At 37.5% G+C, this 13,940-nt stretch overlaps 1 protein-coding gene across 5 annotated transcripts in view; it reads right to left on the reverse strand.

Moving 5' to 3' along the window:
- rnf31 (ring finger protein 31) overlaps positions 1 to 13,860 on the reverse strand; it is a 34,539-nt gene extending 20,679 nt beyond the window's left edge. Inside the window, exons 1-11 of one of the 5 annotated variants that reach the window (XM_031899717.1) lie at positions 13,789 to 13,860; positions 13,141 to 13,438; positions 11,998 to 12,159; positions 10,880 to 11,037; positions 7,583 to 7,726; positions 5,358 to 5,513; positions 4,763 to 4,822; positions 4,557 to 4,605; positions 2,813 to 2,975; positions 230 to 537; positions 7 to 155 (exon numbers count right to left, since the gene is read on the reverse strand). In XM_031899717.1, coding sequence (XP_031755577.1) covers positions 7 to 155; positions 230 to 537; positions 2,813 to 2,975; positions 4,557 to 4,605; positions 4,763 to 4,822; positions 5,358 to 5,513; positions 7,583 to 7,726; positions 10,880 to 11,037; positions 11,998 to 12,022 — 1,212 coding nt within the window. In that variant the 5' untranslated portion in view covers positions 12,023 to 12,159; positions 13,141 to 13,438; positions 13,789 to 13,860. The other 4 variants (XM_031899951.1, XM_031899674.1, XM_012962713.3 and 1 more) reach the window with 4 other exon arrangements.
- Between the last annotated feature and the right edge of the window lie 80 nt (positions 13,861 to 13,940).

Here is a 13,940-nt window from a genome sequence, read left to right on the forward strand (position 1 = left end):
GATTACCTCACTTTTAGCAATCTCCTCTTCTTGCCTTGTATGATCTATCAGAGGACCAATGCTTTCTGGTTCATGCATACTCTCCTGATGATTCTTCATGGCAAATAGACCATTTTTTTCACTCACAGGGCATGTGATACTCTTGTTATCCCTCTCTGAAAAAGAGCATACAGAGCTTTTTGATAACTGTTATGACAGAATGAAATGATGGTGATGGAGGAATACTCACGTATATCTCTCAAAAGCAAAGCAACAGAATCGTAACCATCCTGGGCTGGTTTGCTTGCCAATCGGGGACGATCACACACTGCACACAGAACTGCAGATGCAGAATTTTGCAGAGTACAAGCCTGGCATTCCCAGCTGTCTCTCTGTAAAGTACTTCCAAGTGATAGGTTTGAAAGGCTGCTGGTACAGCCACGGGGGCGCTCACATACCACACACAGAACAGAACCCCCTTTGTTTTCAAAATGGCAAGAGTAACATCTCCAAGGAGGGCGAGATGACACTGTAGAAGGGGAGTCCTGATCCAATGACCTAAAAGAAATTAAGATGGACAAAAATGTAGAGATATAATTTACCATCATACATAAGCACTGGCATACTTTGGGCACAACAGATGGCGCTCTATGTCTTGTACCAACTAAGCTTTTGTTGGCATATCTGGTACAAAGTACATAATACCTCACTCTTAGTTGAAAGAAGAATTGTATATTGTATATAATTGTATGTAACAACTGCCAAAAGCAGGTGTATAGTACAAGGATTCAGATGCACCAAAGTTGCTCCTTCTTGTGTGTTGTCCCATACAGGAGGTGCAAAGCACTACACCCAACAGGGAGGTCGAGGAGTATAATTTTAAATTTATATTTAACAAAATAATTGGCATTATAACAATAAAGTAAAGAGTATTATAGTGTAGTTCATTAAACAATGTATCATAATATAAAACCGCAAACCATATCTTCATATCTCATCAGAGTTCTAGGTATTTCACCTATGCTTTAAAAAAAATACATGCTAGTTTATTACAGTTTTCTCCAATGACTACTGTCATATAGAACTTTAAAAAGAAACAGGATTTCTTGTCTGTTTTCCTGTGCCAGCATCTGTGTAGCTCTCCTTTCCCCCCCTATCCTGCTGCCCCCTTCCTCAAGAATGCTAAGAACTCCCTCCCCCCCTTAGGAATTTAAATTTGTGATCTTAGCCAATCAGCTAGAAGCTTCCTCATAGTCTTATTAACTGTGCATGTACACTGCGGGAGCGTGGTATTATGGGAATTTTCTTTACAGAGCTCAGCTTTTTTTTTTTCTTCCTATAAGGCTTTTGATCATCTGAACAGGAGAAATATGGGGAGACTTAAGGGCACTATTGAGAGAACTGAAGATATGCCTACAGCTTGAGATTAACTCTTTATTAGCCTTTTCTTCTCCTTTAAACATTAAATAAACTACAAGGTATTGTTTAATTATTACAAAGAAAAAGGAAATATTTTTTACAAATTAATTATTTCCTTAATTTGTGAATCATTTCCATAAAATGAAGACTATGGGAGATGGGAGAAGACTATGGGATATAGGTGTCCCATACCTATATAAAAAAAAATCTCTTGTACTGAGAGCCAATCAGAAGGGTCCCTCTTGTAGTTTCTAAAGTCCGTTCTCACAAGAAGATCTCTAAAGCTGTCTCCCCAGTAAGGCAATGCGGCCGCTTCTGCACACCTGCACTAGTGTAAGAGTTTGGTGTTACTGAGCGAGTTCGGTGTGGCACTGGGGAAGACTAGATACCCGGGCCATGAGGTAATCTGCCTTATCTCTTCTTCCACTTTCTGCGCTTCGGAAATTCTCCGTTATACAGGGGTGCTGGCAGTACTGGGGCAGAGGGCTTACTAGGTCTTTATAGTGATCGCCATTCAGCATTCTGTGCTATAACCCCATATGTGTTACACTTTGTTTTTTCTTGTCTTCTTCTCCTTCTTTTCTGTTTTTCATTTTGCTTTACTGTAACACGGACTACTTGTGGTTGCCTAGCAACTCATTTTGGCGCCTTTCTGCACCTTTAAAGTGTTTGTACACATTCTGTGTTAGTCTCCCTGACAAAAGTTCCTGTAAGGAGCTGAAACGTTGGATCAACAAAAAACCTCGTAAGGAAACTTTGTCCATATTCATTTATTTTGGATCATGATTCTCAAAGTCCTGTGAGTGCTGGCTTTTGTTGCATATATATATATACGCGTAGATGCGATGAGCTAATAAACAAATAAATTTTTGTTTTATTTTTATATGCTGTGAGTGCTTTCTACACATCCATTGTATATATATATGTATATGTATATATTATACATACATATATATAGGATCATATACCTGTACAGGTATGGGATCCCTTATCCGGAAACCCCATATATATATGTATATGTATATATATATGTATATGTATATATTATACATACATATATATAGGATCATATACCTGTACAGGTATGGGATCCCTTATCCGGAAACCCCATTATCCAGAAAGTTCTGAATTACGGAAAGGCCATCTCCCATAGACTCCATTATAAGCAAATAATTCTAATTTTTAAAAATGATTTCCTTTTTCTCTGTAATAATAAAACAGTACCTTTTACTTGATCCCAACTAAGATAAAACTAATCCTTATTGGAGGCAAAACAAGCCTATTGGATTTATTCAATATTTTATTTTTAGCAGACTTAAGTTATGGAGATCCAAATTACGGAAAGATCCCTTATCTGGATAACAGATCCCATACCTGTATTACCATATCCAGTAGTTTTAGAATAAATAGGTACCTGGGCTTTGCTGTATTTCCACATGGTAAACGCACATGTTGGGCACGGACTGGATGAGAGTGTGCTCTCTTATCACACTCCTCACAGAGCATCTCATTACAAGAGGAACAAAACACAGAACAAACTAGAGTACCACAAAGAAAACAGCCAGCAGAAGTGGTTTCTGGAATAAAAGAGAGATTTTTTTTTTAATATAAGCATTAATATTTGTGGTATGAAAGTGCTACCGGTTTGTTGGGAAAGAACTCAAAACACAGCTTGACTGAAGCTTCAGTTATAATGTAGTTATTTTCTGTATTGTGGCTAATTAGACCCAATTAAGCAATTAGATAGGAGTTGAAATTCCAAGACTTCTGCCAGGATAAACACACCAGAGGAGAGATGGCGATCCACTGCCTTCCTCTTCTTCTTTGCAGGTGCACTAACAGGCAGGGCATCCATCTGTAGGTGCACACATGGTGTGGACTTTGTTGCTAAAACACCAAAGTATGAATTTTTGCACCAAAATCCACCCATATGTGAACAGTGGAAGCCTGTCATTTTTTAGAAGTGCATTTTCAAAGATGAGAAGAATTGCATAAATAATATCAGCAAAAAAAGTGCACTGTGTGACAATAGAAACTCTGCTCTAACTGTGAACTTTGTAGGAGAAACATATTTTTTCTCCTAACCTCCAGTCCTTAGCTTATAGATTAGCCGCTTGCTATAAATCTCTGCTACCATGGGTGACTAAGCTCTCTGAAATGCCTTTCCACCGGCAACAAGGTAAACCACACAGAAAGCTCTGCCTGTGTAAGCCTGCATTCTTGATTGCTTGAACTTTACAGTACACATGTGCTATTTGCAGATGTATGTCACTGGTGATGTCAGAAGGAAAATATTTGCTGGGTGAAAGCTATTTGTTTTAGGAACATGTGATGGTGCTGGGGAATAGAGGGGTTATATGCAGTACACATTATATGGTTTGGGAAGGGGAGATGTGCCCAATTTATGTACATGGAAAGAATATGTAGGGTTTACATGTCCTTTAAAATAGTTTGTGAATCTTTCATCAGTTATGCTTTGCTGAAGTTTTACACTTCATTCCTTGACATCCAAATGTGGCAAACAAAAGGATATATTCCACAGGTTAGTCTCACTTTACTGTGTGCATATTAAAGGGGATGTTCACCATCAGACAATAGTCTGAATTTAAACAGGCCCAATGAGAAACAACATTTTTTTGTAAAGTGTCTTTATTATTTAAAATGTGTAGTTTTGAAGATACAGACCAGGATCAGTGCTGCTAAGCTCTCACTTACTTTTCTGAGGAGGACTTGGCAGGTAGCAAAAAAAAAAAAAAAAAAAAAAAGTTCACGCTGAACTGGTTACGGCTCATGCCCCTTTCCCGCTTCATTTAAATATCTATAACACCACTGGGAGGCAAGATTGAGCTAAACAGATCAGTGAAATGCAAATGAAGCAGGAGAGGGAAGGCATACACAGTAACTAGTTCAGTGTCAACTCCCTGTTTTGGGCAGAATGCAAGCTGGAGTTATTGATACCTTCAAAAGACGGAGGAGAGAGTCTTTCAGCAGCACTGATCCTGGTCTGCAGCTTCAAAACTAAACATTTTAAATAAAAAAGCTGAATTACAAAAATGTTTTTTTCTCACAGGGGCTGTTAAAATTGGGAACATCCCCTTTAAATGAATATTTTAAATGAAAATTGACAGTCAGTGACATTTTAAATAGTCTGAAATTACCTGGTTGTGGATCTTTAGGAGCACTTACGTAATCAGCAACAAGAGACTGCTTGTAAGAGAAAAAGAAAAAAGCATTTAAAAAGGTAAAATTAAATTCCAAGTTCATATTATTTTCCTTGAATACAGAGGCAATATTGGAGCAACACAGGTCTAAATGTTTTCTATAAAAAATCGACATGCATTTTAAACATAGAGCAAAGAAATACCTGTGGCAGTTCACCACCTAATAGTTCTTGTGCTGCTTCCTCGTGCCGTGGGTGCATGTTCTGTAATACATTACAAAATAAATCAAAACTTGCATGTTACAAAGAAGGCTGGTTACGGTCCCAATGGAAAATTTGCTCAAGCCTGAAAAAAAGGACCCAATGTCAGATAGCTTTCTGTAACTTCCCACCATCAACAGAAAAATAAACAACAATTTTTACTATGTAAACTATGAGCACATAAAATGCTCATGCATTGACAGATATTGGTCTGGCCACCGAGTTGCTACAATTGTTGGCCTGAGATCAAACCAAAACAGCCCACTACATGAGTAACTGAATTAGATGCTCATTTAGAAGAGACGCTCATTTAGAGACCTGTCCAAACAAGCTGAATTCATAACTGGAATCTTGAAGTTTAGACTACAAGTAACAATTATTCTAAGCATGCTTGCCTGGAAAATTATCATTACTTGATGAGGGTATAAAAATGAAATATTAAGTACTTATAGTTATCCTGCCCTAGGGTTATCATTATATTTTTTGTTTTCTGGTATTATGGCCCGTACAACCTTAGCACTGTCAGATGATTTCCTACCGAGATGAGTAGGTTGAGTTCATGGTGAAGAATAATCACATCAGCTGTTACAGCAGCAACAGTGGAGACATCTGGTTCCTGCACAGAATCTGGAAAACTTAGACCATCAGGAAGTGACTGAGAGTAGCCATAAAGAGACAGAACAAATCGTCCACCCTAACAAAAAAAAAAGAAAATACATATAGTGCAAATATGCAAATACCTTTTCTAAGGACAAAAATGTACCTATATAAGTGTGTTAAAAAAAAAACTTAAAACATATTATATTTACTACAAAAATAGACTTTCAGGATATGGAAAATGGTTGAAATACAGGCATGGGACCCGTTATCCAGAATGCTCGGGGCCTGGTGTTTTCTGGATAAGGGATCTTTCCATATTTTAGATAATCATACTTTAAGTATACAAGAAAATAATGCAAATCATTTTAATAATTAAAATAACCCAATAGGATTGTTTTGCCTACAATAAGTATTAATTATACCTTAGTTAGGAGAAAGTACAAAGTACTGTTTTGTTAGAAAGAAGGAGAAAAGGGAAATGTGTTTTTAATTGTTTAATTAAAATGGAGTCTGTGGCGGATGACCTTTCCATAATTCTGAGTTTTCTGGATAACAGGTTGCTGGATAACAGATCCCATACCTGTACTACATATATATAGAAATATTTTTTAATAACATGGTTATATCCTTTTTTGCTTCCATTCTTGGAAGAAATCTGAATCCTGTTAGAATGTTGTCTCTTTATTTATCACAAATGTAATATATGATGAATACTATGAATTTGTATATTATATCCCTGTGTTAAAAAATAAATGCTTGTTATTATATGTATGTATGTATAACTTTATTTATAAAGCACTACAAGGTACACAGCACTGTACAATCTTACAGAATACACAATTAGGCACAGGGAGGACAAATGTTATAATAAATAAAATAAAATGTATAAATAAACAGGGAATAAGTGCCCTGTGGTATGGGACACAGTAGGAAAGAGGTCCCTGCCATGTAGAGCTTACAGTCTAAGTGGTTGGGTAACATACAGGCACAAATTGAAAGGAGTGCATCAGGTATGGGCATTTGCCCTTAAGCACAGGACTAAGCAAAATAATGTTTTAGTGCTCCAGAAGGTAACAGCTGTGCTTTTTCTTAAAGAGAGTTAGTGAGTGTTCCCTACGGAGGAGAAAGGCAAGATAGAAAGGTTTAAGACAAGAGAGCACAGTGGGTGTGGATGGTGTAAAAAGACGGAGGCTCTGAGAGGAGCGGAGAAGACGACCAGGAACATGCAGGGAGACCAGTGAAGAAATGTAGTGAGGAGCAGAGGAGTGAAGGGCTTTGAATTTTAGCAGAAGGATTTTGTAAGCTATCCTTTGCATATATGATCTGGTCAATAACTGGACTGTGGTCACCTACCTTTGTATAGTTTCTGCTAGTATTAATTTAATATGCCTGATGAAGGATAACCTGTGAGGTGCTTCCAAAATGTAATAATCAATACTGCAGCAATGTAAAATATGATTCTGTCCTTTCTCTATTTTGCATTAGTAGTCTGTGTTGTGCAAACCACTGTTTCTGATTATATTCCTTTTACAGGAAGTACCAGTTACCTGGCTGACAACATGTGGTCCACTATTGGTATTTCTCATGAGTTGTGGCTACCCTTTTAACACATATATCAGCATGAATATCTACCAAGCAACTTTGCCTTTGCAAGATATACACAGAAACAGTGTCAAACACAGAGGGGCTGATTTACTAACCCACGAATCCGACCCGAATTGGAAAAGTTCCGACTTGAAAACGAATATTTTGCGACTTTTTCGTATGTTTTGCGATTTTTTCGGATTCTGTACGAATTTTTCGGATCCAATACGATTTTTGCGTAAAAACGCGAGTTTTCCTATCCATTACGAAAGTTGCGTAAAAAGTTGCGCATTTTGCGTAGCGTTAAAACTTACGCGAAAAATGCGCAACTTTTCGCGTAAGTTTTAACGCTACGCAAAATGCGCAACTTTTTACGCAACTTTCGTAATGGATAGGAAAACTCGCGTTTTTACGCAAAAATCGTATTGGATCCGAAAAATTCGTAAAGAATCCGAAAAATCGCAAAACATACGAAAAAATCGCAAAGTACCGATCATTACGAAAAAAACGCAATCGGACTCCATTCGACCCGTTCGTGGGTAAGTAAATCAGCCCCAGAGTCTTTTGTACCATATTCACCTCAATGGCATCTACTGTTGTCTTGAAAACAGGGTTGTTAAATTTCACACTCCTCCAGAATTTGGGTCGAAGCGGGGACAACAGATTCCTCCCATACTTCTCAAGGATGTTGAGAGCAGTGGTCACAGAGTGTAGACGTGATACCTGGAGAATTGTCACACGATCAAGAGGATTTTCTCTTAAGCATTATTAAGAGACATAAAATTCATGTCAAGTCATGTTTCTCCCCAAAGAATATACACTCATACGTTACAAAAGAATGTTTTTTTCCATAGTTTTTCCTCTTAAAAGCAAAAGGGTTGCATACATAATTTAATATTGTCATATCATCAGTATATAAAAAAACCTTTTTTATAAAATCTATGGGTTCTAATGCAAATTCGCTACAAATTTAGAGGCTAACAGTAAACTGCAGCAGTTTCCATGTATCCACACAGTTAGATTATTAGTAAATTATCAGTTAGTTAATTAGTATAGTGTAAGGGCAAAAGAAGAGAAAACACATATGTAAACCTGGCACACCTATATAACGAATAAAAACAATTCTTTATTAGTTTATTTAAAATCAAATTTAAAATGAAAGATAAAGCAAGAAAAAGAAGTTAAAAAATCGATGTTCTATGCCTAGAATCAAATTGCACTGACAAGTCTGTGAGACTGGTCACATTTGTGAAGTTGCAAAGAGTCCTGACTCAATGTATCAGGTAAGTAACAAATGTACTAGGGAGCAACAAGTTCCCTTGTAGTGATGAGTGGAGCTTATACCTTGTTGCAAAAAGTGTATCAAGTTCCAAGAGGTCTAATAACAAAGTAAGTATAATAACCTATTTATTTCTGTTTGCAGGTTTAATATCCGTTTTGCATCGCCTCCCGAAGATGTATATATAACAATCATTAATTTCTTACATTCTACTTATGCTGTGTAATAAAGATGTTAATCTGAGGACGTTGTATCAAGTTTATTGCCGATCGAATGCAAAAAATCAATGGTATACCACAAAACAATAAGTGCTAGTTATAAATGAATCTTTATCTATCAGCTAATTTCACGAATTTTTTCATAGACACTATGTAGGGTGACACGGGAAGTGCCAAAATCATTTCTTGAGCAACCGTGAGCTGTTATGAAACGATTAGCTAAGTATCCAATAGGCAATTATACGGATCCCACAGCTCCAGGTTAGCATTTATTAAACTTATTAAGAGCTGCTGAGTGGCAATACCACCTGTAATCGGCTAGTGTGTGAGAGGCGCAAGTCATCTAGAATACCGACTAAGTACTCAATACTCAACAGTGACTATTCCACACTATTAGCTACTTTTGGCCTGGTGGAATGCACTTAATTTACACAGTGTTACAATATTGGGAAGGGGTTAAGTTCCGATCAATCGGCTTAGTTTACTATTCTGATTATGCGCGTATAGACAATCGTAACACTTAGGGTCGGGGAAGGGACCTACACACTAGCTGATTACAGGTGGTATTGCCACTCAGCAGCTCTTAATAAGTTTAATAAATGCTAACCTGGAGCCGTGGGATCCGTATAATTGCCTATTGGATACTTAGCTAATCGTTTCATTACAGCTCACGGTTGCTCAAGAAACGATTTTGGCACTTCCCGTGTCACGGTTGCTCAAGAAACGATTTTGGCACTTCCCGTGTCACCCTACATAGTGTCTATGAAAAAATTCGTGAAATTAGCTGATAGATAAAGATTCATTTATAACTAGCACTTATTGTTTTGTGGTATACCATTGATTTTTTGCATTCGATCGGCAATAAACTTGATACAACGTCCTCAGATTAACATCTTTATTACACAGCATAAGTAGAATGTAAGAAATTAATGATTGTTATATATACATCTTCGGGAGGCGATGCAAAACGGATATTAAACCTGCAAACAGAAATAAATAGGTTATTATACTTACTTTGTTATTAGACCTCTTGGAACTTGATACACTTTTTGCAACAAGGTATAAGCTCCACTCATCACTACAAGGGAACTTGTTGCTCCCTAGTACATTTGTTACTTACCTGATACATTGAGTCAGGACTCTTTGCAACTTCACAAATGTGACCAGTCTCACAGACTTGTCAGTGCAATTTGATTCTAGGCATAGAACATCGATTTTTTAACTTCTTTTTCTTGCTTTATCTTTCATTTTAAATTTGATTTTAAATAAACAAACTAATAAAGAATTGTTTTTATTCGTTATATAGGTGTGCCAGGTTTACATATGTGTTTTCTCTTCTTTTGCCCTTAAATTTCTTTTACACATTGAGCACCCTATAAGTGGGCGGTAGTGCGGGGTTTTCCCTAATATATATTAATTAGTATAGTGTGACTAAGGATAGTTAAATTTGTATTTACTTCTGTCCACATATAAAATGCACATGAGGACTGGGTGTGTTTTGCTGCCTTTCAGCGAATGGGGTTTTAATTTAGTTGCAAATTACAGAGGGCAGGTGACTAGGTTGTTACCATGGATGACCAACTGAGGAAGAGGTCTAAACCAGGCCAATTCTTAGTAGTTGATTTTAGCCCATTATTAGGGTATTCAGAAGGCATGTATACAAATTAATATTCTGCTAAATGATATTTACTAACTTTAGGCAAAGTCACAATAAAACACTGAAAGTTTCAGTGCTTTAAAATAATAATTTTACAACAGAACAAAATTTCAGCGTAGAATGGGTTAGTCAGCAAAAAATACACTTTTTTGCAATATATTAAATAACTCATCCTTCAGAGCACTGCTTGTAGGATTTCTAGCATTTCTTTGAAGAACATTCTCTTACAAATTGATTGTAAATGAGGGCTACTTAAACCTTATTATACATGGTTTGAATAACCCAAAAAAACAAATCTGTCAGTTCAAGCCCCACTTAAAGACCCAACTTTTGCCCAGCGCCCACCTTGAAGGCATAATCTTTGGTCAGGGATCCACTTGAAGGTCCAACCTTTGGTTAGGGACCCCATTAAAAGGCTCAAACTTTGGTTGAAGGCCCAGTCTTTGGTAAGGGACCCCCTTCAGGGCCCAACTTTTGGTCATAGACCCCTAAAAAATTATATTTAGGACAGCAAATATATGTTTCCTGCAAATGTCACCCTCAACTGACCTTCAAGCTTCATGCTTTAGGTATAGGTAGCCCTCCCCAGGGGACAGACCCATAGTTTTGCAACAATGACCTGGAGGATACATAAAGCTATGCAATGATCACCATGCTGGTGTATTATATTACATATCCAGGTGTGGCTATACAGATTACAGTATGTCTGCATGCATATTTACCTGTGTCCCTCCTTTGAGTAGATCCTCCACACTTAGTCTTCTATACCGTTCTCTCAAAGGCAAATACAACATTTTATTCAGGAATTCAGGAGTCACAGCCCCCGGTTGATTAATTAATGCATTTTCCAGAGCACTCCTTATAGGATGTTCTTCCATTTCTAAGGAAAGTTTGAGTTATAAATATAAGTCAAAAGTATCTCTCCATTGATCTATACTTATAAAGCTTCTAAGAAAACTGAAACTAACATAAGAAGTAAATAAACACCCAAGTGTTTTTGAATCCTTAAAACATATGCCTCTTATGCCTATTTATGTCTTAGAAGCCTCATTCTATTCTGTGTTCTAACTTTGAAATCAAACTCAGACAGAGTGAATCAAGATAGTGTGAAGAGGTCAAGTAATGCCTGCGCTCTCAGTCTCCAACAAAAATCCCTTTAAACCCTTTAATGCCATTGTAAACAGCATTTAATCTATATAGTCTCACAACTGTCTTACAACTTTTTTCTGTACCTGTTACAAAGAATTTATCTCTGGAACCCCTATCTTTCCACTCTGGAACAGCCTCTAACTTTGACCAGAGACCCTGCAAATCAGTTGTTCTGGAATGCTTAGTAATTATAAAGTTCAGAATAATAAATGAAAAAGGAGAATGTAAAGTTATATTTGTTAAACGGTTAAACCGTTTAACCCATATAAATCATTAAATACTATGGTTCTGTGTTTGAACACAATAACCTGCATTGAAGATTAGATCTAACAAGAAAAACCTCAGCTTGTTGGTTTCTTTTAACTAATCTAAAGTTAGTTGATTTGACCTGCTGTTCAAATCATAACATTTTCAAATACTAAACCACAGTGCTTTCTGATGAATGTACTGGTATAGTGTCTATTATCCAGAAAGCTCTGAATTTCGGGAAGGCTATTTCCCATAGACTCAATTTTAATAAAATAATTCACATTTTAAAAAATGATTTCCTTTTACTCTGTAATAATAAAACAGTACCTTGTACTTGATCCCAGCTAAGATATAAATAATCCTTATTAGAGGCAAAACAATCCTATTGGTTTTACTAGAAGAATTATGGTATGATTATCCAAACTGCGGAAAGATCCCTTACCTGGAAAACCCCAGGTCCCAAGCATTCTGGATAACAGGTTCCATACCTGTATTTATTTTAAAGGGGGAATTCATCTAATATAGAATGTCCTAGGCTTTTAATTGGTCCTATATTTTTACTTTTTCCTTCTTCTTTCCATTTTTCAAATGGGCGTCACTGACCCTGGCAGCCAAATAAAAAACTAATGATTTCTGAGTTTACTTTTTTTTTATTATTATTACTTTTTCTTTATTGTTTCAATTCAGGTCCTCTCCAATTCCATTCTCTTCTGCTGCCTTGTTGCTAATGTAACATAGCTGCTGTGTAGGCAAAAGTTAAGTACAGGGTTCAGACTGTGGCTTCTACCCATAAATACCCCATCTTACTCCTAATGAACAGTGTACAAGAAAGTGGACATCTATATCTTACAGACATTCCACTTCTTAAATTTTGTTTCTCAAGAATTGTGTACAAATATATGCAAGAATGCCGGGGGAAGGGGTGGGAGTGCATTGTGGAGCACAAAAGCTGCCACAGTTAACTGTAGGGTGTGGATGTTAATTGATTTTTAACTGTGGTTTTAGTGCCTCGGTTATTTACTTACTGCCATCTTACCTTTGCCTAAGCAAAGGGAACTATGTAGAGTTTCTCAATGCTCCCTCTTCTAACATCTCCAACATTCCCTGGCTGTCACAAGATACATACATTTGTCTGGGAGGCAATAAGGGGAGGGGCACATAGGCTGGATATCTAAAGGGGAGAGCTGCAAAGTTAGGGAGAGTGTCAAATTCTTGACTATTTCATGTACATAATGTTAGTCTGAATGTCCAAAATCATAAAGAATAACTAAAGCACAGCAAAGAAGTAGGCTAGAAATGCTGAACATAATGTTTTTAGATTCTGTACCAGTCCAAACACAGCCAATTGGCAGAGCAGAACTATAGACTGAAGATGCCTCCAGTAGCACTCTGTCTTGTTTAAAATAATAAACCACAATGGTTCTTGTAATTTAAATAAAAGGTTTTGGTTATTCCTACAGTTTCAACCACTCTTCCCTTACAGTCCCTTTGTTCTACCACCCCTGGTGCTACCCAACTTTCCCTTGCTATACTATCCCTTCTCCCTGTGTAAAGCTATGTCTCCCAAATACTGCCAGTCACTAACCAGCTGTTTCCAGTCTCCGTCGCCCACACTTTTCCAGCGCAGCGTCTCCGACACCTCCTCTACTTCTACACCTTTTCTCTATGCACTCTCTTTCGTTTTCTCTCCAACTCTGTCAGGAAATGGCAAGCAGCCTGTCATATTGAGACACTGCGACACCTTCAGGCCGGAAGTTAAACTGCAACAGGAAAGGCTAAACAACTCCTTCCCCAGCCCAGCAGTACTGCAGGCTTTCCAGCTGTAGGACTAAGTGCGCAGGCAAGATTTTGCCCAGGATGGGCCCCTTTCTTCGAGAGAAACGCTGGTGGGGAAGTAGAGAACATAATTAGAAGCGAGATAATATTTATGGTTGGATTAGCTATGTAACACAGCTCTTCTGCTAGTGTCTATTGACTTATGCCCGATCTGCTACATTGTAAGCGCTATTAAACTGGACCCTGTTTACCTACTGTACTAGTTAGTATTTGTATTTAATCTGTACGTTAATGCACTCATGATTTGTACGGTGCTGATATTTACTGCTATATATCCTTACATATATTAGTATTTGGGGAAACTGTAGAAGGGAGAACTTTGAATAACTGATGTCGCAGCAATATACAGGAACATACTGGTCCACCGGGCCTTTCCTCCTGCACAGTTTAAAAGTACCTAGTTTTTAAAGGCAAGGGAAATTCCCAAGCTTTCCCTATAATTCCACCTGCAGCAGCCCGCAAATCTCCCGGCCCGCCCACTCGCCACCTCATTTTTCTAACCAGTGTTCTTCGTTGGTACATTCCCCTCCGCCTCCCCCAATCAGAATT

The sequence above is a fragment of the Xenopus tropicalis genome, chromosome 1 (genome assembly GCF_000004195.4).
Source record: "Xenopus tropicalis strain Nigerian chromosome 1, UCB_Xtro_10.0, whole genome shotgun sequence".
Taxonomy (NCBI): Eukaryota; Metazoa; Chordata; class Amphibia; order Anura; family Pipidae; genus Xenopus; species Xenopus tropicalis.